The sequence below is a fragment of the Onychomys torridus genome, chromosome 13 (assembly GCF_903995425.1).
Source record: "Onychomys torridus chromosome 13, mOncTor1.1, whole genome shotgun sequence".
Classification (NCBI taxonomy): domain Eukaryota; kingdom Metazoa; phylum Chordata; class Mammalia; order Rodentia; family Cricetidae; genus Onychomys; species Onychomys torridus.
Window position 1 is genome coordinate 77,210,406 of NC_050455.1, and position 27,409 is coordinate 77,237,814.

At 37.2% G+C, this 27,409-nt stretch overlaps 1 protein-coding gene across 1 annotated transcript in view; it reads right to left on the bottom strand.

Moving 5' to 3' along the window:
* Positions 1-1,877: 1,877 nt before the first annotated feature.
* Positions 1,878-27,409, bottom strand: part of Dok6 (docking protein 6) — a 465,356-nt gene continuing 439,824 nt past the window's right edge. Inside the window, exon 8 of the mRNA XM_036204473.1 lies at positions 1,878-10,772. Within this exon, the coding sequence (XP_036060366.1) occupies positions 10,633-10,772 (140 nt within the window). The 3' untranslated portion in view covers positions 1,878-10,632. The remainder of the gene's footprint in view (positions 10,773-27,409) is intronic.

Below are 27,409 nucleotides of genomic sequence, written 5' to 3' on the forward strand. Positions count from 1 at the left end.
ATACTAAAAAGCATCCAACATTCTGTAATTGCCCATCATGTGTTACTCTCTCTTCAATTTAGGAAAAAGCATTACTAGTAATCAAGGAGTAAGAATCACACATCATCAGGGGAATGTTGTCTAGGAATACCAACAGACTGAGTGTTTTTTAACTCACTATTCAATAGCAATAATTTGAACTGTTTGAGAGTATGCCATGTTCTGATGTACTAGAAATTATACTGTAAGTCTTACAATTCCTGATTCACTTATTATAAACATGAAATAAGATGCTATTTCATGGGTTTGGAATCCCTTAGATACCTAGGTCTTTTGATATTTCCTCTGGAAAGTTAGGAAAGGCAATGTCACATGAAGTGTTGAGTTATAATTTGTTCACAAATAAAGTGAACATTTCATATTGTATTCAATGCAATGATAATGTTACCTGAGGTTTTAAACACTACCAAAAACAGATTAATGTCAGAAAATATCAAAAATAGCAATGGACATTCTTTCACATTCAACATTATTCATACAGCTATAAATTCTACATATAAAAGTCCTACTGCTGCTAACACTTCCCAGAAAAGTCCCTTAATACTACATGAAATTTTGAATTTAGAATACCATACCCTTCCACCATTGAGGAAGGGGGTCAGATATTGGGTAGAAGTGCTTAGGAAGAAAGTTTACTAAAACATTAAAAATAGCATTGTTCTTTCCATTACAGCACTGAAAATGAGGTGATTTCCTTAGAGTGAGTGAAATAGGTTATTTCTAGGTAATGGCCTTAATACACTATACTTAGCTCTCTGAAATGTAATTAGATTTGTTTAAAAAAAGTTGCAAACCTCACAAGCAGCAGGCTATCCAAAAATAACACTTTATACATATATTGGAACCAAGAAGGAATGTGTAAAGTCAATGGTACTCCAGGGACACTCAGTGAATAAGACAAGACTAAGCTACCTGCCTCCTGACTTCTAGGTGATGTGCTCTGGGAAAGTGGTATCACATTGTATTTTTGACCTCCAGCTCTGAGAAGATTCAATTAAGGCTTTTTAGATTGGAGTTTGAAACAGCTATTTTCCCAATTGCTAACCTTACAACTAGAGTTTACAAGTATTCAGAGGAATTTTGATATATAGAGTAGGTCTCTATAATTAACACATATATAGAAAGTAATGGATGATGATGGAAACTCTTCATGAAGACATTTCTGATTTTGTCAAACATAAAGTTGAAGATTTAAAAAATATATCTGAATTAACATTCCAATAGTGAGAGATGATTTTTGTGTTATCATTTGCTTTTGTTTCCTGACAATTATCTGTGAATGAAAAAAGCAGTCTGTTCAGTGAAAGAGAGGAGGCAGAGGAAAAGAAAGTGAAGGATGAGGAAGGAAAAAGGAGTAGGAGGAGGAATGAAGAGGACAGTAAGGAAGAGAAAGGGAGAAGAGAAGTGGGAGGCAGAAGAGGAAGTAGAGGACCTGGAGGAAGGGAGAGGAGGAGAGGGAGGAAGAAGAGGACAGGGAGAAGAAGTGGGAGGAAGATCAAGAAGAGGACAGGCAGAAAGGAGGAGGAGAGGGAGGAGGAGGAGGAAGAAGAGGACTGGGAGGAAGGGGGAGGAAGAGTAAGAAAGGGAAGAGGAGGAAGAAGAGGACTAGAAGGAAGGGGAAGAGGAGTGGAAGCAAGAGGAAAACAGGGAGGAAGAGGTGGGGAGGAAGGAGATGCATTTATCGATGCTTTGATAAAGTTGATTTTTTAGGAATCTGATCAAGATGATCTCATGCTTTCCTTATTTCTAACATTTTGTGATATAAGTACTGCTTTGCTGTCAGAACCAATCACTAATACTGGCACATACCAAAAGGAGTTAAAAGGAAAGAACAAAGATCAGAAGATATTGCGTGTCCTTTATTTGTATTTTGGAGGTAGCAAGAACTCGGTAAGCATTTAGTGATTGACTGGACTTTGAGATCATACTCAGCATAAATCAGTAGCCAGATATTCTAAAATGCCTAAATAATAGGACAATTCACATTTTCATGAATGTTAGATATTCTAGCCAGTTCTTGCTCAAACATTTATTTTAACAAGTCACCATATGGATACCAAAATTAGATCAATTTATCTAACATATTTTTTTGAGTAACTTGGAAACAGACATACTGGTTTCTTTGTATGTTACAAAAATAGCAGGGTAATTGCTTCAGGGCTGTGCCCTGTGGCATGTATTCATTAAATATTGTCTTTGATGTCAGCTCTAAGCTTATATAAACCATTATATTACTCATAAAGATACTTTCCCCAGCAAAAATAAATAGTCCCCATGATCTTAATTGTGACAAAAGGGAAAGCAACCCCACCAAATTCACATCTTTAATTTCCTATGAAATTGGCACACAAATTGGTATTCAGAATAAATTGTATTTTATTCACTATTTAGAAAGAATGGGTATTTTCATTATCATTCCACTCTTAAGCATTTTTTCAAACTCTGTAGCATCAAAGAGCCCTAGACATTTTTTTAATTTTTATTTATTTTGTTTTTGTTTATTTTCTTTAACAAGTTTGTGTGGCTATACTTCCCAATCAAGGGAACTTAACACTACTTGACTGTGTGATCAGGATCTACGATCTAATTTGGTTTCTCTAGGACTGAGAAACTTTAGACTTTCTTTAGGAGCATGCATTCTTTAGAAGGGGAAATATCATTAAGCAACTAACCAGAAAGGCTCAGTTCATATTTAACCACCAAGTTTGAGAAATAGGCTCAGCAAATGTCTATCTTGATAGAGTGACATTCAAATGACAAACACTGCTGTATCATGAGAAGAAAATTAAAACAGGAAATCATGGATCACATCACTGCAAGACAGCATCATGTGAATTTCAATTTTGATGTCTAATCTTGCTGCCAAATATTCATTTTAATTAATTTTAATTACCCTTAATGAGTGAACAGAAAGATAGAAGACCCAAAATTTAATTACATCACATTTGTATAAGTCATTTATGCTTTCTGGGTGTCTTTTCACTCGAAAACAGGCAATAAATGTGTAGATTGTAATGATATCATTAATACTAATGTTCCACAATTTCTTCAAAGCATATTCAACCCAATAGAATTCTAACTCTATTGTAATATAAGGTTAGGAAAATACTGGAAATATATAATAAATTCTCAGTAACCTTACAATTAATAAAGGGCTCTCTTTCACTTTATTTTGAAAATCACAAGCTCATAAGTGATGAAAGCAGTTAACATTTTAGAGGTTGGCAAGATATGATTGTCAGAATTCTGGTTAATTACAAAGTTACATTCATCACATGACAAAAATAAAAGGAGATCAGTATTACAGTGCTAGAAACGTCAAATATTATGGATAAAGCCATTGCATTAGTCCAAAATTTCATTCATGCAGAGTTGTGAAGAATAATATTTCAGATATTTTACCCATTTTAAAGTGATGAAGCAAATTTTAATGTTGTACAACTATGTTTTCCTCTTTGCAGCAATGCCACTTTGAATTTCTAGGAATTATAAGAACTCAATAATCTCTTAAGGATTAAAATATATACAAAATGATAAATTAAGGAGAAGCAAATTCTTCAACTACATATTTTTACTGAAGGGCAAAAGTCACAAACACTAATTTAAAAACTGAATTTCTTAACTTTATTATTGCCTTATAATATTTTATGCTCAGTCAGAAATTCATATTTACTCTCATTTTACTTTACATTTCATTGAAAAGTTGAGTTTCAACTCGTATTTAAGTCCAGATATCCCTACACTATTTATTTGGAACAGATTGTAACTAAGAATAAGATGTGGTAGGTCATGTTTTCCAAGTGAAGCAAATTTGTAGTGGGTGTTTTATTTCTTGGTCATGGATAAATGTCTTGTTACCTTTATCAAAATTATCATAATCATTATATTTGATCAACAGCAAATGCTATCCCTTTATAACAACAAATGCACAGTAGAAGACTTCAGAAAGTATATATAAATTAAAGATTTACAGGGAACAGACATATAATGTATAATTTAGTATATTTTTGAGATCACTGGGATAACTATTTTACAACAAACAAGATTTTAAAAAGACAAGTGCCAACTTCACTGAAAACAGAGTGGGTCAAAAGTCATAGGTGAAGAGTGTATCTGTGGATGTGAGTGTGTGTATTGGTTGGGGCACATAGGAATGGACAAGGGAGCCATCGTCTCTTGTCACCTGCAGTGGAGATGATACTGGCTGGCCTTCAGCAGATGGATTTGCTGGTGTGGTTCATGTACTGCCTCTTACGCTAAAATAACAATGTCTAAGAAATGGAGAAAAGCAAACTGTCATGTAGCTCATCTCCAGTGTAGAGTTTATTAATGTCCATCTAGACATTAATACACCTCTCTCTATATATATATACTTTTTGTCCATATCAAGCATTGTTTCTCGAGCTACACAATAGATTCATGGGTCTGGATTCTAGCTCATAATAATCATGTTCAGTTCTGATTTATGTGTAATGTGGTAATATCACTGTCTTCTGTACTTTGCCATCCATCATTTGTTAGTGTGTCATATTGCCAGTAATCCTTAAGTATAAGCCTCTCAGGATGATTCTTTTGAGAGAGATCATGCAGTGGCTTAAAAATGAATCATTTTTTTCTTGGAATTTGTGGTTATAAAATTCAAATACTTGATTATTTTGAAACTAATCAATACCTTGAGTGACTTCAGTGATTGAGTTTCAACCACTGTACCACTTCTGACCAGCTTGGTAGCTTACCAATAGTTCTGTCTACAGAGAGGGTTGATTTTATGTGCTCAGTCTAAAACTATTCTGAGAGTGATACACTTTTAAGTTATTTGTATTAACTACTAAAATTGGTTCAGAAAAGTAATAACATTTTTTAAATAAATTATTTTTCTGATAACCAGCATGAGGAATTCAGATTAGTGATACTGTCAGAGAAATATTAAATAATTTAAAATTAAAACTTATTGTATATGTGAAATTACTACAGGGGACATTTCTTTTACAAGTGAATTTTCCCTTTACAAATATTTACAAGATTATACTACATTAAGCTTGGGAAAAGTCTCTGAAAATGCAAGCAAAGGTGATTTTTAACTTTTTTCTTATTAACCTAAATTTCAAATAATTTAAATAATTGCCTACTTAAGTTCATAAGAAAAAACTTGATGGATGTGGCATTTAAATCTAAAAAAAATCTATTCTCTTAATTTTTTTGAGAATGGAAACTGTGAGGTTTCCATGAAAGAATGTGGCCCTAATGTTGTCAACTATCTAATACAACTGTGGCAAACATTGGCCATGGAACCATAATGTCCTGTGGAGGGATGAAAACCCCCAAACTAATACTGACAGTTACCAGAGAGTTGTTAGTGGAGAAAAACAATGACAAAAAGCAAGCAAGCAAGCAAGCAAACAACAACAACAAAAATCTCCTTAACTTTTAGTTTGCTTATTATTTGAGGTAATAAAGTATTGGATGATGATCTATAAGTGAAAAGGTGTCTAACAATCAATGGAGTGAATTGCCCAAAAAGTAGTTGTCTCTGGGTATCATTGGTGATGAGTCCAAGAGGAAGAAAAACATGTAAAAAGGGAAAAGCGAGCATTTCAAGGTACAAGGGCTTAAGTATTCTGAGACCACGTGCTATTCCCCAGTTCCAACCACATTCTGCTGAGAGACAGGTGGAGCTAGGGAACATTCATGGGGTCTGAAACAGGAGGAAAGCATCCCCAGCTCTTTATTGTCTCTGAACAAATTATAACACCCACACATTTCAGTTTTCTTCCAGGGTAACATGAAACAAACCCTTCACTTTGTATGACCTTTAAATTGCTGCTAGGGCTTAAGCTTATTCCAAAAAAATGTGCCTGGATTCTCAAGATTTTTGCACAAAACTTGTTAAACTTTTTAAACCTTCTTCTTTGAGAATAACTGTAGAAATGTTTCGAGGTTCACATTCTTGAGTAAGAAAGTAGTATGGACTTGTGGGAGATCCACACACAAAATAGATCTTTCTAATCCATTTAAAAAATATGTAGATATGGGGTTATCTGTTTCTCTTCACATGCTGAGCAACTAACCATTCTCATTGATAACACTACTTTACGGTGAAATTCCAAGGAGATTGCCCACAGAAAGCAAGTCCTGTGTTACTAAAACTGCAACATACATACCTTCTTTTGTGTTAATTTTTTTCACAAACTGAAAACAGCACATTTGTTGGTAATGTGTGTTCTATGCTTATGTCAATATATAATATGACTGAATAGTTTTAACTTGAACGTATTACTAGATGAATACCAGTGAACAAGGCAGAATATGACACACAGAATGGGATCAGAATCTTGAAAAAGCAGGGTCCAAGTTTTGCTGGTTGTACCAATGAATTCTCTATCATTTTGCTCAAATTGTCCTACTGACTGGTGATTTCTCTTTGACTCTATTTCTTATATGGGTAATTTCCATAAATTTCATAAACTATGAATATTCATAAATTTCCTAGACTTGACATTAATTTGTGTAGCATATCACTTACTGCAGAACTATGAGGACATACTGAAATGATACTTTTTGGGGTCTATTTTTGAGACACTGGTAGTCCAAATATTATATAACTAATAATTATAAAAGCAAGTTGTCATTGCACTATTTTGGTAGACATGTAAATAGATTTGAAGCAGTCATTAATATTATATTTGTACTTTGTGAAACATGAAGAATTAAAGGCATAAACCTCAAGGACCTCTGAATGTATATTGCCCATTTATAGTGGTGCATTAGAATAGTCAAGACTGCACTACAGTTTTTTTATAATAATGTAATTTCTTTAGCTTGTTTTCACTGTAGCAGTAATGGTTATTTTGTTAAGTGGTTCCAGTAATCAAAGAAGTAAATTACTCATGCTTTCTTCAAAACAAAGTTTTGTGAGACTTTGACCAAAGAAAGAGGGTTAAACATCAATCTTTGTGATATATTTTTAATATCCATTTTAAGGATACCACATGCAATAAATTGGATTGTAAAGTCTACAGCTAACAGTATGAAGATACTGATTACCCCACTGCTTCTATGTTAGATGAGAGATATGACTAGCTGGTCATTTTATAAGGAGAATGAATGATTTTCAAACAAAGTTTCCCAGTGAAGTCAGAAGAACTGCACACTGAAACTAGTAGTCTAGATACTAGAACAAGGAAAGGTCTAGTTCTAATAAATATGCTTCTCTTCGTTTTACATCCTCTGTCAAACAACATCTTCCCTAATACATAAAACAATTCTGATTCTGAACCAGCAAAAGGCTCACTCTGTTTTATATTTTATTAAATTCAAATTATGGCAGTGGCCAAATGCTATTGATTCAAAACTATTTCCAACTTGTCTAAGAAAATTATCTCTGAGTGCCTATTTTTTGTTCAATCACTTAGTGAAAGGTGTGGTTTTGTATCAACCCCCACCCCCAGAGAATAGTAAAACAGTAGACCAAGGTCATTTATGCTTTTCTGCATATTTAATGTATTGGTATGTGTTACAAGTCACACGTATAATAGAAGAAAAACACTAGGGTAGAAAAACCAAACCTCCTCATAAAATATTTATGTGAAATGTGTTGTGTATACCTTCAGGCTTGGTTTACTTCTTGAAGAGACTTTCTCATGCATGTCAGCCTTCTTCACCACTGGTGTCTAACAACTGATAGAGATATAGTAACCATATTATCACTCTGTATAAATCTGAGTGGAAGCCCAACTGAGTCACACTCAGAAGGGGCCAAAAGATGTCTTTGGTGCATAGCAGGCTCCCCTCACGATGAGAAAGTCACATGTATATTTAAGGTATAATACAATTTCTGAAGTGAGAACAATTGCAAAGTGTACAGGCATTTTCAGTCAAGAACCTACAGGCTTGGGTGGGCTAACACATGCCCAAAGCCATTCTAGTAATTACAGTGGAATGGTTTTACGAGGCTCCAGGAGACGGTTGCAAATATCTTTCCATCTTTGGTTTTTATAGATTCATATGTTTGTCTCTTTTATTACAATTAATACTGCCTCATGTTAAGAATATTAGGCTACTATAAATTCTCTTGCTGCTTTCTTAGCAGTTTTGACTTAGCTAAAATTTTTAAATATACTCAGGAGTATGCTAGAATAAAGCTCCTAAAAATGTATCATGAAATATTTTTTACAGTATTATTCTCACTATGGTGAGACTGGCTTAAAGACTAAGGAGGTACATCTCTCACACATTTTGTGACTTTATTTTCAGAAAAAAAAAAATGGCCTAAACTTATGCATGTTTTTCAGTTCCTTCTCAGTGATACTCATTGTTAATTATCAGAACCAAATGTTGAAGTTACTTTATGTGGGTACCTTGTTGCCCACCAAAGAGACACAAGAGCAGACTCATAATTAGCAGAATCTCACCGGACTTGCTATCTGTGCTTCTGGCACATTGATAAAGCTGAGATGTGAATCAAGACCCCTCAGGGCCTTTCCCCATAAGTCCCTTGTAGAAACTCATGGTCTCCAAGCAACAGCTCGACTCAGTGAGCCAGGGAGAGGCTTGCTCTGATGGCCACACCAGGAACTGTGCTAGAACAGTCTCAGCTCAGAGTTGCTCTGATATATTTACTAATGGCATTTCTACAGCAGATGCCATGTGTTAAAGAAACTCAGAGGCACTAACCCTGAAAAGTGGGATTCCAGGGAAGACTGCATTCTCTCTTTTCAGAAGGACCCAGTCATTTGCTCTTCTGCTGTGTCAGCAAAATCAAGAGGGCATGGTGATTTTTGGGTGATTTTTCTCTTTATCGCTGAAGGCTTATAATTATTTTTCACAGCCACATTAACTCTTATGATTAGTATCTTCATGAGATTTTCATACCTATCTGAGTGATTTGGGGAGAGTAGGTAGCTGCAGTAGGTGCACATTTATCAAAAAGGGATGCATAACCACTTTTCCTCTGTAGTCATTCACTGAAAGAAGTTGTCAATCTGCTCACAAGCTATGGATAAGGATGAGTGAAATCTTAATGGGGATCAGTAAAAGGCTACCTTTTTAATGGAACATAGATCCTAAGTGAACATAGGACATTTTGCTATCAAGGAAAAAGTCAGACTTTCTTCTTGTTTGACCTTGGCCTTCTGTTCTTGAAATCTGATCTGAATTCCTTGACAGATAATCTAGTTTAGGCACAGGACACCAGGTGAGTCAAGCAGAGTAATTTATATTTTCACTCCCTAAGTTATGGGCAAACATGTCTGTGTTGACCTGAATTAGCCAAACATTTCCTCTTCAAGTAGACTTTCCCATTTCCCTTCAAACTTGGAAATTCGTCACATTCTAGAGCTGAAAAAATTTCAAGTGAAACACTCTCTTGTCATCCCAATCAAGTTCAGTACAAAAAAAAAAAAAAATTCAAGTCAAGCCAATTCTGATTCCATAACAAATGCCACCTCCCTAATGACCCTTGCAAAAATTCATCTGTGCAATTTAAAACACTAATGTCTACTTTCAGGTATCATTTGTTTTAGCTGTAAGATAGCTGAGTTTACTTTAAGTGTAGCTTTGTGTCTTTCTCAAACATTTTGGCGTCTCTCACTGGAGTTGGAGATTACAGCACTTTCTCAAGTAGCTCAGATAGATAGCCATGGAGAGAAATAGTCAAGGACAAGGCAACACCAACCAGACAGACGGCACAATGAACATGCAAGGCAGCTGGGCTGGTAATCTTATTTCAAAAAGTCTTCCTTCTTGGGTTTCTGCTTATAACCCTCACAGGATCAGAGTGGGCTAGTGTGATATAGTTGCTAGTAGGGGTCCATTTCCATTTTCTAACAGCACTATTTTAAAAGTAACTATTCAACAAAATTTTAACACAAATTAGTTTCCAATAATTTAAGTGAGCATATCCTGTCACTCTCAGAATATTTGAAATATCCTAATCTGTAGGTGGATATAGCAATATCCTACTCTCTCTCTCTTTCTCTCTCTCTCTCACTCACTCACTCACTCACTCACTCACTCACTCACTCACATTCCAGGTACAGGGCCCTTCTTAATGGAATATTCTAATTTCACACCCCTTAATTGTTACCTAGCTTCTTTACATGGAGAGTTAAGATGCCATGTGTAGAGCTTACTTGATTGTTTCTGTCAAAACTGACAAAGCCACAGAGCTTATAGTGGGTCATCATTATGTTTAAAGACAGGCCCTGTGTCCAAACAGGAATGCACAGCATTAAGGACAAATGTTGGTGACTCCCGCCCAGGCACAAACTAGAGTGGGCAAATTTCCCAGTGCCAAGGCCTCTGTTACTGTCAGACACAAATAATTTTTCTTACTTAAATGAGTGTTCATATTATTGGATTCTTTTTTTTTTTTTTTTTTGTAAAACATAGATTTCCCCCATAGAAATTCAATAAATAAAGGACTTAACCACTGAAGCAAGGAAGCAGAACTCCAGTTTTTAACCTTCCAGTTGGGACTAGGCCCTACCAATGTTAATTTGTACTGCAATTGATCTTCCAGGAGGCAAGGGGTGAAATGACCCCATGGCAGGTCCAGGGCAGACTGTTTTGCTGGTCACTGATGGCCTCTGTGTGTCATTGAATGAGGCTGGAGCTATAGCTGAATCCATAGCTGCTGGACCGTGACAGTGGTGGCTGAGCCTCTTCGCTCTGTTCTGGAGCATAACTGGGAAATGTCTGTGCCCTGGACATCTTTGATGAGCCAAACCCATGACCTGGAGGGGAGAAAAGGAAAGCTGTACTAAGAAACACATCAGAAGAAACAAAGGCATCTGTAGAAAACAGAACAAATAAATGCATCTGTAGAAAACAGAACAAATAAATGCATCTGTAGAAAACAGAACAAATAAATCTAACCAAAGACTTCAAACCCTTAACATGAAGCTTATAAAAAAGATGGCAAGAATCTAGGCTTTGGTTTCTTGATTCTTTTTCTATAACCCAATACTGGGAATTGAATATAGGGCCTCTTACATGTTAGTCAAGGTGTTTATTCCAACTCTCTTTTTTACTTTTTATTTTGAGACTGAGTCTTAGTAAGCTGCCAAGGCAGACCTTGAACTTCTGACCCTCCTCCCTCAAACTCCCAATTAGCTTTGATTACAGTCTGTGCCACCATGTCAGGCTTTATGTCTTGATCTTTGATGAGTTGAAAACATATTCAGGCATCAGTATTTTTTCCCAACTGTATCTTTCCTAAAATTCTGGACATGCAGAGACCTAGGCTAATATTTAGAACTCCCAACCTTCCTCTCTTCAACCTTTGAAATAAAAATACAAAATCCTTCCCTTGGAAAGGTATTTCTGACAGAAATCCTGTTAGTTTCTTTCTCTTCCCTGATACTTGCTTTCTGCAAACAAAAGCTAATGAAATGCTTTCTTTCAAGCATCTGCGAACAGACAATTTGGATTTTACCCTCATCAGTAACAACCAATTACCAAAAAGGTTTTACAATAATAGGTTAGGGGTTCTGTTTCTCCCAGAAACTCTGTGAGTCCCTGTAACTGATGAAAACCTTGGTTTACTAAGGTGATTTGCTTTGATGGTCACTAAAGTGATTTAAGAGTTGACTCTTATATAAAATATACCTCAAGAAAAGTCTCACAAATTTGGCTGTTTAGTTTGTGATACAAAATTGTCTAATGCAAACCAAAGCACAAATGATTGAATGAATGCTTAATATATATATATATATATATATATATATATATATATATATATATATATATAAATGTATATATATATATAAATGTATTTACTTCTCTCTATATATATTTATATATGCTTTAGAAAGACTTTCCAATGGTTGTCTCAGTCTTTTTATAACCAGCATTCTTTGTGCTTGAGGGTGGTTTGAGCGTGAGAAAGGAAGGGTTTAGTGAGACAGAAGAAAAATAGATTCTGTATGTGCTGCCCTTTCAGAGTTTATACTGTACTCAAGAGATGAAACACAGTTAATTTGATTTGTGCTTTAGCCGATCTCTTGGGAGAAGAATCCAGAGAACACTGTTAACATAGAATCATGGGACATCCACTGTCACACCCCCTCAGTGGCCCTGTCCTTTGCAATGTCATAGGCTCAAAGCCAGTTTCACTGCCACATGCTTGATGACTCCAAAAATATCCTTGCAGTGTGGAAAGCTGGAGATCCAGGATGAAAACCCATAGGAATTGGGTAATTAAAGCCTAATTAAAACTGGTAGAACTGCCTAGATGTTAAAAAAAAAATGTGGGAGAGAAATCTTGCTTTCTAGCAAGAAATAGTTTTAATTTTGTTGTTCGTCTGATTCTCTTGCTGACCAGGGACTGGGAAGAACTAGAAACTAGTTGCTTGAGTATCTTATAGGTAGACAAGTGGGAGCATTCTTCTTGTCCTTCTTGGGGTCTCTCTTTTATCAGGTACATTTGAGCTTTTTGAACCTTTTGCTTGTACAGTTCTTCTTTATAACTGAATCTATGCTTGGTGTGATACACTAAGTTGATATACATCGATAGCTACTAAAATGGTCTGAAAGTTGAATTATGGACACTTACACAGTCCTCTACTCCTGTTTTCCTCCTTTAGTGTCTTCATGCTTTGGGAGAGGGGTCATTACACATGGTTTTATGAATCTGCCTCACTTGCCATTAACTACTTTACCTTTTCCTATTGGTCTCTACATTGTCTCTTCATTAAGCTATTTTAAAATTTCAACTGGATGCATCTGCTATAAAAGGAAACATGAAAATGAAAAAGAGAAACAGAAAATGGGAAAAGTAAGAGACTTAGGTGGTCAATGAAGGCTGTGTTCAGGAGATGTTGCATGGGGTTATGGAAAGGGGTGGAAAGAAGTTAAAGGAAAGGAGAAAAGTTAAGTGAGTGTTAAAAGGCTAGAGTTGGGATCTCAAAAGAGCCAGTACCAGGCATACACACTTCCTCTGCTACATTCTTGTTTGTAGTTAACTTTAAGGGATATAACTTTGTTCTGGGTTTCTTGGTTTCTTGATCTGAAATCAGATGCTGATAACAAAGGCACTTAATTTAGATTGTGGTTTTACATGTTAAGACACTGAGCTGACTTGTGCCAAATGCTGTCATCCAATAAAAAAATAAAATGTGATTCCATGGTAGTCTCCATGAGTCTCACTGTTCCAGGGGGAAGAACTACACTTTCTATTGGTTATATGAGCACTAAATAAGTCAACACATAGGAAGGCATCTGAGACAGTAGGTATTTACCAAATGTTAGCTAGGACAGTTAGCGAAGACCTGTAAGGAGGTAGCATCTTGCCATGATATTGATGCTAAACTGATGTAGTAAAAAAGTACTAATATTTTCTGATTTATGTCTCTTTATCTTACCATTGACTAAAGAGAATTCAATTTTTTTAAATTAGAAACATTGTGTTTATCAGCATATAGCAGCTAGAAAGTCTAGTATTAAGAACATACTCATAGGGCTCGTGAGATGGCTCTGTTCCCAGAACTCATGCCAGGGAACTTAAAATTGCCTGCAACTTCAGTTTCAGAGGACCTGATGACCTCTTAAGGGTTCCAGGGGCAACTGCACTCATGACCACATACCCACCACTCTTCCCATATATGCATGTGATTAAATCTAAATAGATATTTAGAAAAGAACAGTCTTGGAGACCACAGCCACTTCCTGAGACTCAGAGACTAGCCCCCAGCTCCCATCTGCCCTGGAACTCCCATCTGGACCAGAGGTGAGTGCCTGGGGTTATAGTCAGAGAGGCAACCACCTCTGGGTCCCACCCCTGGGCACCAGCCACTCCAGGGAAGACCTGCCCAACTGGGCTCCAGCTTCTGGCCATAGGGCAGGATCCTCCATCCTTACGGGAAGGTTCCTCCTCTCCAAGCCCCTCCAGTGGACCCTACAACCTCCACAGCTTGCCTCCACACCCATCTGCCTGAGACCCTAGACACTTCCTGAGACTTAGAAACCAGCCCCCAGCATTCCATCCTGCCCCAGAACTCCCATTTGGACCAGAGCTTAAATCCTGTCTTGGAACTCCCATCTGAACAAGAGGAGCTCCCATGTGGATAAGATAAGGAGACCCCAGGGACTTCCTGAGACTCAGAGTCCAGCCCCCCAGCTCCTATCCAGCCAGCACTCTCATCTGGACCAGAGCTTCCATCTGGACTAGAGAGAGGCTCCCTAAATCTGTCAGCTCTCTCTGGACCAAGTAACTAATAGGACCAAGAACAAATCCACAAGGAGATGGGCAGATGTCAAGGCAGAAGTACATACAACAAAATAAAGAGCAATACAGCATCACCAGAATCTAGCCCTTCTCCACCAGCTAGACCTGAACATCACGGAATGGAAGAAGGAGGAGAAAACAACCTTATAAGTAACATCATGAAGAGGCTAGAGCCTTATATAGAAGAAATCAAAAATAAAGTGGAGGAACAGACAAACAAAAAATGGGAAGAACACTATAAAAAACTAGAGGAAAGGACAATTAAAGCAGAATAAAACAATAAGTCCTTGAAAGAAAATCATGAAAAAGCAATGAAACAGATGAGGGAAACAGTCCAAGACATGAAGAGGGAAATAGAAAAAATGAAGAAGACACTAGCAAAAGGAATGCTGGAAATAGAAAATCGGAGTAAACAAACAGGAACTTCAGATGCAAGTATAACCAATAGAATGCAAGAGATGGAAGAGAGGATCTCTGATGTTGAAGATACGGTAGAAGAAATAGATTCATCAGTCAAAGAAAACACTAAAACCAACAAAGTCATGACCCAAAATGTCCAAGAAATTTGGGACACCATGAAAAGACCAAACCTACGAATAATAGGGATAGAGGAAGGAGAAGAATACCAACTCAAAGGCACAGAAAATATATTTTAAAAGATCATAGAAGAAAACTTTCCCAACTTAAAGAAGGAAATGCCTATGAAGATACAAGAAGCCTATAGAACACCAAACAGACTAGACGACCCCCCCCAAAAAGTCCCCTCGCCACATAATAATTAAACAACTAAACGTACAGAATAAAGAAAGAATATTAAGGGCAGCAAAGGAAAACGGCCAAGTGTCTTTTAAAGGCAAACCCATCAGAATAACAACGATTTCTCAATGGAGACTTTGAAAGCCAGAAGGACCTGGACAGATATAATGCAGACACTAAGAGACCATGGATGCCAGCCTAGACTAATATAACCAGCAAAACTTTCAATCATCATACATGGAGTGAACAAGACCTTCCAGGACAAAACCAGATTAAAACAATACTTATCCACAAACCCAGCCCTACAGAAAGCACTAGAAGGAAAATTCCAACCTAAGGAAGGCAGATACACCCATGAAAACACAGGAAATAGATAACACCACAGCAGTAAACCCCAAAGAAGAGAAGTACACACACACTACCACCAAAAAATAAAAATAACAACAGGAACAATCACTGGTCATTAATATCCCTTAATATCAATGGACTTAATTCACCTATAAAAAGACACGGACTAACAGAATGGATATGAAAACAGGACCCATCTTTCTGCTGCATACAAGAAACACACCTCAAATTCAAAGATAGACAACTAAGAATAAAAGGCTGGGAAAAGAATTTCCAATCAAATGGTCTTAAGAAGCAAGCTGGTGTAGCCATTCTGATATCCAGCAAAATAGACTTCAAACTAAAATCAATCAAAAGAGATGATGAAGGACATTACATACTCATTGCAGGAAAGATCCACCAAGACGAAGTCTCAATTCTGAACATTTTTGCCCCAAACACAAGGGCACCCACATATGTAAAAGAAACATTACTAAAGCTTAAATCACATATAAAACCCCACACATTAATAGTGGGAGACTTCAATACCCCACTTTCACCTCTGGACAGATCGGCCAAATTGAAACTTAACAGAGACATAATGGACTTAACTGATGTTGTGGCTCAAATGGACTTAATCGATATCTACAGAATATTCCACCCAAACAATAAAGAATATACCTTCTTCTCAGCACCCCATGGAACTTCTCTAAAATTGACCACATACTTGGCCACAAAGCAAATCTCAACAGATACAAAACAATTGTGTAGATCTAACTGGCTTGTTAAATAAGAAACACAGAACCAATTGCAAAGTTAAAAACCACGAGGTCAAAGCAAGAGCAGAAAAACCTTACCCTTTACTGCTTCTGCTGTCCTTCCTCTCCACAAGAGACCTAGTTCTCTGTGTCCTGCCTATTTATAGACTTTCTGTTCTGTTTTCTCATTGGTTGTAAACCCAGCCACATGACCTCCTCATCATTGCCTGTTTGTACAGACCTCCAGGTCTTCTATGGTTAGTATCGAGATTAAGGGCATGTGTCTGCCATGCTGGCTGTGTGCTTGAACACACAGAGATCTACCTAGCTCTGCCTCCCAAGTACTGGGATTAAAGGCGTGCACCACAACCACCTAGCTTCTGCTCTGGCTTGCTCTGACCTCAAGGCAACTTTATTAACATACAAATAAAATCACATTTCAATACAAATAAAATATCACTATACAATTGGAAGAACCTCCTGTGTTCTGTCAGACAACCATGGTTTAAAGTTAGATGTCAACAACAACAAAAAAACTACAGAAAACCTACAATCTCATGGAAACTGAATAATGCTCAGCTGGGTTAAGGAAGAAATAAAGAAAGAAATGAAAATTCCTAGAGATCAATGAAAATGAATACACCACATACCCAAACTTATGGGACACTATGAAAGCAGTGCTAAAAGGGAAATTCATAGCACTAAATGCCCACATAAAGAAGTTGGGGGCTGGAGAGATGGCTCAGTGGTTAGGTTAAGAGCACTGGCTGTTCTTCCAGAGGTCCTGAGTTCAATTCTCAGCATCCACATGGTGGCTCACACCCATCTGTAATGAGATCTGGCACCCACTTCTGGTCTACAGGGACACATGCAGGCAGAACACTATATACATAATAAATTAAAAAAAAAATCTTAAAAAATAAATTGGAGAAATCTCACACTAGTGACTTGACAGCACACCTGAAAGCTCTTGAACAGGAAGAAGCAAAGTCTCCCAGGAGGAAAAGATGCCAGGAAATTATCAAATTGAGAGATGAAATCAATAAAATAGAAATAAAGAGAACAATACAAAGGATTAATGAAACAAAGAGTTGGTTCTTTGAAAAGATCAACAAGATAGACAAGCCCTTATCCAAACTAACCAAAAGACAGAGGGAGAGCATCCAAATTAACAAACTCAGAAATGAAAAGGGGGACATAACAACAGACAATGAGGAAATCCAGAGAATACTTCAAAAACCTCTACTCCACAAAACTGGAAAATCTAAAAGAAATGGATAATTTTCTGGATAGTTACCACATACCTAAGTTAAATCAAGACCAGATAAACCATGTAAATAGTCCAATAACCCCTAAGGAAATAGAATCAATCATTAAAAGTCTCCCAACCAAAAAAAGCCCAGGACCAGATGGTTTCAGTGCAGAATTCTACCAGATCTTCAAAGAACACTTAATACCAATACTCTTTAAATTGTTCCACACAATAGAAGCAGAAGGAGTATTAACAAACTCCTTCTATGAGGCTACAATTACCCTGATTCCTAAACCAAACAAAGATGCAACAAAGAAAGATTACTACAGACCGATCTCCCTCATGAACATTGATGCACAAATGCTCAATAAAATACTGGCAAACAGACTCCAAGAACACATCAAAACAATTATGCACCATGATCAAGTAGGCTTCATCCCAGGGATGCAAGGGTGGTTCAACATACAAAATCCATCAATGTAATACACCATATAAACAAACTCAAAGAACAAAACCACATGATCATCTCCATAGATGCAGAAAAGGCATTTGACAAAATCCAACACCCCTTCATGATAAAGGTCTTGGACAGATCAGGAATACAGGGAACATATCTAAACATAATAAAGGCAATCTACAGCAAGCCAACAACCAATATCAAATTAAATGGAGAGAAACTCAAAGCAATACCACTAAAATCAGGAACAAGGCAAGGGTGTCCCCTCTCCCCCTACTTATTCAATATAGTACTTGAAGTTCTAGCCAGAGCTATAAGACAACATAAAGAGATTAAGGGGATACAAATTGGAAAGGAAGAAGTCAAGCTCTCCCTATTTGCAGATGACATGATAGTATACATGAGTGACCCCAAAAATTCAACTAAGGAACTGATACATCTAATAAACACCTTCAGCAACATAGCAGGATACAAGATCAACTCAAGAAAATCAGTAGCCCTCCTATATACAATAGACAAACAGGCTGAGATACATTACCCTTTACAATAGCCACAAATGCTATAAAATACCTTGGGGTTACTCTAAGCATGTGAAGGACCTATATGACAAGAACTTTAAGTCCCTGAAAAAAGAAATTGAAGATGTCAGAAAATGGAAAGATATCCCATGCTCATGGATAGGCAGGATTAACATAGTGAAAATGGTGATCTTACCAAAAGCAATCTACAGATTCAAGGCACTTCCCATCAAATTACCAACACGATTCTTCACAGATCTGGAAAGAATAATACTCAAATTCATATGGAAAAACAAAAAACCCAGGATAGCCAAAAGAATCCTGTACAATAAAATAACCTCTGGAGGCATCACAATATCCAACTTTAAGCTCTACTACAGAGCTACCTTAATAAAAACATCTTGGTACTGGCATAAAAACCGACATGTGGACCAATGGAATCGAAATGAAGACCCTGACATTAATCCACACACCTATGAACATATAATTTTTGACAAAGAAGCCAAAAATATACAATGGTAAAAAGAAAGCATCTTCAACAAATGGTGCTGGCATAACGGGATGTCAATGTGTAGAAGGCTGCAAATAGATCCATATTTGTCACCATGCACAAAACTTAAGTCCAAGTGGATCAAAGACCTCAACATAAATCCAGTTTCTCTGAACCTGATAGAAGAGAAAGTAGGAAGTATTCTTGAACGCATTGGCACCAGAGATCATTTTCTAAATATAACACCAGTAGCACAGACACTGAGAGAAACAATCAATCAATGGGACCTGTTGAAACTGAGAAGATTTTTTAGAGCAAAGGACAGGGTCAACAAGACAAAGAGATAGCCTAAAGCATAGGAAAAGGTCTTCACTAACTCCACATCTGACAGAGGGCTGATAACCAGAATATATAAAGAACTCAAGAAATTAGACATCAAAATGCCCAACAGTCCAATTAAGAAATGGGCTGTAGAACTAAACAGAATTCTCCACAGAGGAAGTTCAAATGGCTGAAAGACATTTAAGGAATTGCTCAACATCCCTAATTATCCAGGAAATGCAAATCAAAACAACTCTGAGATACCACCTTATACCTGTCAGAATGGCTAAGATCAAAAACACAGAAGACAGCATATGCTGGAGAGGATGTGGAACAAGGGGAACTCTCCTCCACTGCTGGTGGGAATGCAAGCTTGTACAGCCACTTTGGAAATCAATATGTTGCTTCCTTAGAAAATTGGGAATCCATCTTCCCCAAGACCCAGCTGTAGCACTCTTGGGATATACCCAAGGAATGCTCAATCATACCACAAGATCAGTTGCTCAGCTATATTCATATCAGCATTGTTTGTAATATCTAGAACCTGGAAACAACCTAGATGCCCTTCAACTGAAGAATGGATAAAGAAGATATGGTACATATACACAATGGAGTACTACTCAGCAGAGAAAACAATGACATCATGAGGTTTGCAGGCAAATGGATGGATCTAGAAAAAATCATCCTGAGTGAGGTAACCCAGATCAGAAGGACAAACATGACATGTACTCACTCATAGGAGGATACTAGATGTAAAAAGAAGATGACTAGACTGCTACACAACTCCAGGGAGGCTACCTAGAAAACAGTACCCTAGGAAAGACACAGGGATCACCCAATGACAGAGAAATGGATGATATCTATATGAACAATCTGGAGGACAGTGGGAGTAATGAAGGGCAAGGTTTGAAGGGAAGGAAGCTTAGGGGAGCAGGAGATCCCAGCTGGATCAAGAACAGAATGGGAGAACGAGGAATAACAGACCATGATAAATGAAGACCACATGAGAACAGGAATAGGCAGAGTGCTGGAGATGTCCCCAGAAATCCACAATGATATATCCTCTGTAGTCTGCTGGCAATGGTCGAGAGAAAGCCTGATCTGACCTAGTCTGGTGATCAGATGACTAAACACCCTAACAGTTGTCTTGGAACTCTCATCCAATAACTGATGGAAGTGGATGCAGAGATCCTTGGCTAGACCCCAGGTGGAGTTTCAGCAGTCCAATTGCTGAGAAAGAGGAGGGACTGTAAGAGTGTGAATTGTTGAGACCAAGATTAGAAAAGCACAGGGACAAATAGCCAAATGAATGGAAGCACATGAATTATGAACCAAAGGCTGTGGAGCCCCCAGCTGGATCAGGCCCTCTGGATAAGTGAGACAATTGAATAGCTTGAACTGTTTGGGAGGCATCCAGGCTGTGGGTCCAGGATCTGTCCTTAGTGCATGAGCTGGCTGTTTGGAATCTTGGGCTTACACAGGGACACTTTTCTCAGCCTGGAAGGCAGAGACTGGACCTGCCTGTACTGAATCTACCAGGTTTAAATGAATCCCCAGGGGTGTCTTGGCCCTGGAGGAGATAGGAATGGAAGTGAGGGTCTGGGGGCAAGGTGTGGACAGGGCCAGGAGTGGGGAGGACAGGGGAACCCATGGCTGATGTGTAAAATTAAAACACAGATATAATAAATAACAAAAAAAGAAAATGTAAAGAAAAAAAAGAACAGTCTTGGCCTTGGTTTAATACAAATGCTATTAAAATAAAAAAAATACCTAAAGAGTGGTGAAGCATACCTTTAAAGCATATTACTTGTAGGCTGAAAGTGAAGGCTTAAGTTGAAAATCAAGACTTTTCATATAAACATAGGATTTTCCTTTTAGTTCTATAACATTGAGCATAAAAAGAAGATAATACAATGGACATTTACCAATGTTCTATTTAAAAGTCTCCATGAAAGAGCATGTCTGGTGAGGTGGGCCCTGACTTTACAGAGCTGATCAGCTGCCTTGAGGAAGACGGTCAGGCAAGGACAGCAAGCTGCAACTACCAAGTGAATGGTCTGCTCTATTAATGCTTAGCAGAACCAGAGGAGAGGTGGATGATAAAACTACACATATTATCACTCTAGCACCCAAAACTGCTTCCCCTTCACAGTATGAGCAGTGAGTGTTTCACCACTACAAAGGGCTTCAGAAACAAACTGAATTTTGCTGTACTTGTGTGGTCTCATTGTTCCACATGAGGCGATTATATTCTCCATAGGTATTACGGAAATTAAACATGTTGACTCATATGGTTGTTGAAATCCAGCAGAAATGGAAGTTATGTACTTAATGTTAGTTGTAGCTAGAGTTTTTCTGGTCCTGCCTGGCGCAAGGTCAGGACAAATCTCTCTCACCCGCCAGTCCTGAAGCCACTCAGACCCAAGCAAGTAAACACACAGAGACTTGTATTGCTTACAAACTGTATGGCCGTAGCAGGCTTCTTGTTATCTAGTTATTATATCTTAAATTAACCCATTTCTGTTAATCTATACTTTGCCACGTGACTTGTGGCTTACCGTTACCTTACATCTCACTTGTCATGGCAGCGGCTGGCAGTATCTCTTTGCCTCAGCCTTCCACTTCCCAGAATTCTCTTCTCTGCTTGTCTCCCCTATACTTCCTGCCTGGTTACTGGCCAATCAGTGTTTTACTTATTAACTAATCAAAGCAACACATTTGACATACAGAACATCCCACAGCAGTTAGTTTTCTTCCTTTTTTTCTGCACAGAGTGGGCTCATACTCTTATCATTCTCTACTCAGCACCTACATTTCCTTACCATCTTAATGTGCTGCCTCTCACTTTAACATGTTTTGAATATTATTCTCTTTCAAGGTCACCAGTATTTTTTTTAACCTCCTCTGTGAATCATTTCTGGTTTAATTGGAAATTAATTTATGACTTTAACTTCAGCTATTTCTTCAGACAGTTCACAAATTATGCTAATCAACAAAATAACACACCTCAACCAGACCTGAATATGTGAAAGCTGTTTGGTAGACAATAAATGTGAACAGAGAGAAATAATTAAGCCCTTTTTAGCATTCATTGGAATTATGCCCTGAGGCAGTGTTGATGAAAGCAAAAAACAACAAAAATAAACTGTGAGGCTTAAATTAAAAACTCAGTGGACTAGACCTGTTCATCCTGTTGTCAAGGAGTCTGGTGAAGCGCTGTCAGTTTTTCCCTAGTTGGCCGTACAGAGAGATAAGGTGAATAGACACGCAGAATATCTGCACAGTGCTACAAATTAAAAGCAACACATCTGCTAACAGTGATAAGTCTATTTAAAAAATACTTCAAAAATTGTATTTTCCCTCTAGCTGCAGTCATGTCTGCTTTTTCTATGTTTCTATGTTGTTGATAACTATATTTACTCAATGGGTTCCAGTACCCTCTGACATGGTAATTGTATGTGCACCCACCAAACCTAATCTGCATAGTTTCACTCTAGAAAGAAGGTAATAAGTTGGGTGTAGAGTTATTTAGGGCATTTGCTTTATTCTAACAAAATAATTCTGGGAACGGAAGAACATCACATAACAATAAAGACACAATGAATGCCTGCTTTAAAAGGAAACTTGCCTGCTGGATCTCCAAATGCCCCAACTAGCAATGAACTGGAAAGAGTGCAAATGTGGTAGAAAATGGCAGCCAAGCTGGAGCGCTGGAGCTAGGATTCTTACACAGAGAAGGCAAGAAGAGGGAAGGAAGAAGGAAGACTATATGCCCTCTTATCCCACTAATTAAGAAGTGTGTGATCAGCAGTTTTTGCTAAACTCCCCAAACTTGACTGACATCTGGTTTTCTACTTTTATTAACCAAGTCTATTTTCAGTGCAGATTCAAAAGGAAACTGTTTTCACAAAAGCTAGGATTACTAAAATACAGAACTCTTAGACACTAGTGGTAAAAGGAATAGGCCTTGATAAAGATACTTGCTAGTTATATGCTTAAAAGATTTGTTAGAATCTAGAGGAGCTGAAAGGGTGTTGTTCTTTTAAATAATCAAACAACATAAAAGTTAATATTACAATAAGTGAGTTGGGAAAGTTCTTTGGTATGGAAGGAAACATGTGGAGTAAAAGCATTAATAAAAGTTGAGGCTGGATACTCAGAGATAGTGTCTTTAACAAGTACCTTCCAGCCACTAGCACTAAGAGCAGGTAGGCTGCACCCATGCACCTGGACAGGAGATGAGATGGTAGAAGGAAGAACAGGTGATTCGAAGCTAGGTTGACTAAGTAGACTTACCACAGTGTCTTGTGACAGAGGAGGGTTTTATGCTGTGTTAATATGTGATTGTTAATCTTAAAAGTAGATGAAAGCTGAAACCACACACTAAAGTTAGATACAACCTACAGCTCCACCATATCTCAATAATTAACCAACAGAGATTAATTATGCATAGATATGCCAAGATTCATTGCTAACATTTCTCTTACAAATTGTATTTGAATTTTACTCAGTTTTTAATAGTTGAAATTAACACTGGTGTTCTTTAGGACTTGATCTTTGTGATTTCTAAGAGTGCTTCTGAAATTCTTATAGAGATTCGAGGATGTGGCTTTATGACGTTGAATAAACTTTGAGGTGCATCAGGGCTGAGGTTCAGCATATTTGATCCAATGGGGAAAATGATAATTGGTTTAATCTATAAGAATGGTTTAGGAAAAATTATAAAAACTGCTTCTCATTGAGTATGAATTTCATGGAGATGTGTGCCAAATATCACAGTAATTCTGTGCTTTAAATTCATTCTATCAACTTGAGAAGGAGAGATTGTGTATCATTTGTCATCCTGACGGGACTGAAGAACACTATAACTATTTCCTAATATATCTGTGGAGGTGTTCTGTAAGATACTCAGTAGGTTATGCAAACAAAACCTTTTCTCATCAATGTGGATGGACATTGTCCAGTCATCTGTATAAAGTAAAAGGGAGAATGAAGGCAAATTCTCTACGCTGAGGTGCCCATCTTTCCTGTTTTTTGGACACAGGATTCTTGATTCTCAGGCTTTAAGATTTTCAATGAATTATGTTACTGGTTTCCCTGAGTTTCCAGCTTGCAGATCCCATACTAAAGGATTTCCCTCTTTTATAACAAAAGAACTCCCAATTCTTAATAAATTTCTTCATGTATCTGTACATATCCTATTGCTACTGTTTCTCTGGGTAACTGTATTGTGATAAAGATATCAAATGTCCCCTAAAAGGATACTGTGCTAACGGTTTGGTCCCTAGCTGTTGATGCTTTTGAGGAGTGACTCAGTCATTGATGAAATTAACATTCTAAAATTAAGGATGCTAATTTCATGAATGACTGAACTCATTGTTAATTTAATAGCTTAATGGGCTTTTTGGAAGTGATCCTAAGAGAAGGAAGTAGGTCAATGGGCTATGCCTTTGAAGAATATACCTTGTCTCTGGTCACTATTCTTTTGTGCTGCTGAAAAGTGAGCTTTAAAAAACAAACAAACAAACAAACAAAAAAAAAAAAAAAGAAAAACAAAACCTTCCTTCAATATGGCTTTCTGCTGTGAATTACTCCTAAAAACAATAGAGACAGTTGATTACAAGCTGAAACCTTTGAAACCATGTGTGGCATGACTCCTAATTGGTTTTAATAATAAAAACCCAGAGCCAGATAATGGGGTAAATGCTGAAAGATCAATAAAGGAGCGAGCATTTACCCCAATATCTGGCTCTGGGTTTTTATTATTAAGACCAATTAGGAGTCATGCTACAAGCATGCATCAAATAAACTCTCCTCCTGTTAATTCCTTTGTCAGCTATTGCATAACAGCAACAAATGGGTGACTTATACAATGATTCATATTTTCATTTTACATGTAGATAAACTAAATTAAGTCTATAGATGTTTAACAACTCCTCAAACATTTGGTAGGGCAGGTATCACAACTTATTTTCCTAACAAACAGAAGCCGAGGCATTGCCTCTAATATTTTGTTACACTTACTCACAGAGGCTCTTTAGAAACATATCTCATTTTATCAGAAGACAATCAATCAAATGTCAATTTTTACAATTCAGCTCCTAAAACTTTATCTATGTGCCTGTAAAATAATGAAGTAACTGTGAAAAAAACAAAACTAATTCAATAATAAAGCTATATCCTATTTGCTAAGGCTGCCCTAAAAATATTTCAGCATGTGTGACTTAAGCCACAGTAGTTCATAGTCTCAATTTTTGGTGCTGCAGCCTGATCAAGGTGAGGTTAATATCTTTTGAGGTCACTCTCCTCAAGAAGTGGGCTTCTCTACTGGAATTACAACTGTCCATATTCTTGCTTTGTTCTCATATGATCTTTCTTATGTATGTACATGTCTAACTTCATCACTTTTTTTTTTCTTTTTTTGAGATCTATTGACTTGGTGAATCCTACACATAACACCTCATTTTACCTCAATTGGCTCTTTAAAGGTTCTTCCACCAATGGCATTCTCATGAGGGGTTTGGAATTTAACCTATATATTTTCAAAGGGCACAGTTCAACACATATAAAATCTAAAATGAATCAAGAGATAGCAACATGATAGCAAAAGTATATTATCTTATTTTCTGTGACTATACAAAATACCCGAGACAATATGCTTTATAAGAAAAGATAGTTAACTCTGATCCAGAGACTGAAAATACAGAAAACATAAAACACCAGATCTGTTGAGGATCTCCTTGGCTGTAATGTGGCAGGTGGTGTTCAGGACAGAACTGTATGCACAAGTGATCACATGGGAAGGCAACATACTGGAGCCTTACAAGAATCATGTTAATCCTTTCCAAGGGTGTGTCTTCACTGATCTAATGACCTCATAGGCACTTCGGCTAAAGGTCCCACTCTTTCTTAGCATCATCACATCTTGGACCAAATGTCGAACATTTGAACCTGAGGGACATACTCAAACCATATCTAGTCCATGGAGTCAATAGATGACATTTTTGCTTTTCAGAGGAACTCTCATCGTTCACTAGTTTTATGATATAATTGATATTGGATATAGGTTAGCATTTTCCTGGCCTTTCTCTTTTGGGTTATTTGTACCTGTTAGTGAGGTAATATAATACAGTTTAAAATTGCATACAATGTGGTAAGCTTTCCAGACCTTCTTAGACCATCAGCCCACAAATAATGACATAGAGATTTATTATGAAAGCTTTGCCTTTAACTTAGTCTTGTCCCCAATTAGCTCTTATAACTTAATTGACTGATATTTTTTTAATCTACATTCTGCCACATGGCTTAGTTACCTCTGACTTGGTCGTATCGAATGTCTGACCTGGTCTTCGTCTCCTGTCTCTTTCTCCCCAGAAATCCCACCTACTTTTACAAAGTTTAAGTATGAGAACTTACATATATCTCATTGGTGTATAAAGGTTGTTTAAAATATATTTAAGTGTCTCTATGTATCTCTGTGAGTATGCCAAGTGTGTGAGAGAGTTACAAAAGCCAGAAGAGGGTGTCAGATCCAACTTGGGTGCTAGGAACAGACTTCAAGGCCCCTGGAAGAACAGCCAATGCTCTTAACTGTGGAACCATTTCTCTAACTCCATCGTTTATGTTTTGTTGATTTCCTTTTGTCACACAAAGTACCTAAAACTACATTTTAAAAAATAGATCTGAGTTTTCTGGGTTTTAGGTCAATAAAAATATTCTCTTTACAAGAATATTAAACCCTTTCCTTTACAGTTTTCCAATATTTGCATTAAATTCTTTTTTCTCTTTTGCTCTTGAACTGATGGGGAATTTACTTCATGTTCTACATTAAGTGTGTCTTATTGTGTAGTGGCCAGTAGTATGAGTTTGAAAGACTACTTGGTTTGGGATCCAGCTTTACCACTTATTCCCTTGGTGTGCCTAATGCTCCCTAGCTCCCAAGGTCCCTCAAGTTTCTCAGTATTGTGATAGTGTTTATAATAGTTCCTACTAATAGAATATATACTGAGCTAACATGCTGTGCAGGCTAATAGCTAATTACCATATGCCAATACACAAAGAGCAGAGACAAAATGTATACTGACTTTTTTTTTTTTAACCCATCAAATATAGTTTGTGCTGCATGGTCTTGATTATGTGATCTTTACTTGGAGATGCTCAATCCCCTAGGGGTCTCACTCTTTAAAAAGAATGATTCTCCCACTCCTAGAAGCTATTAACTAACAATATCTCCTTAGCTTGAGGCAAGATTTGCGCCCACCTTCTTT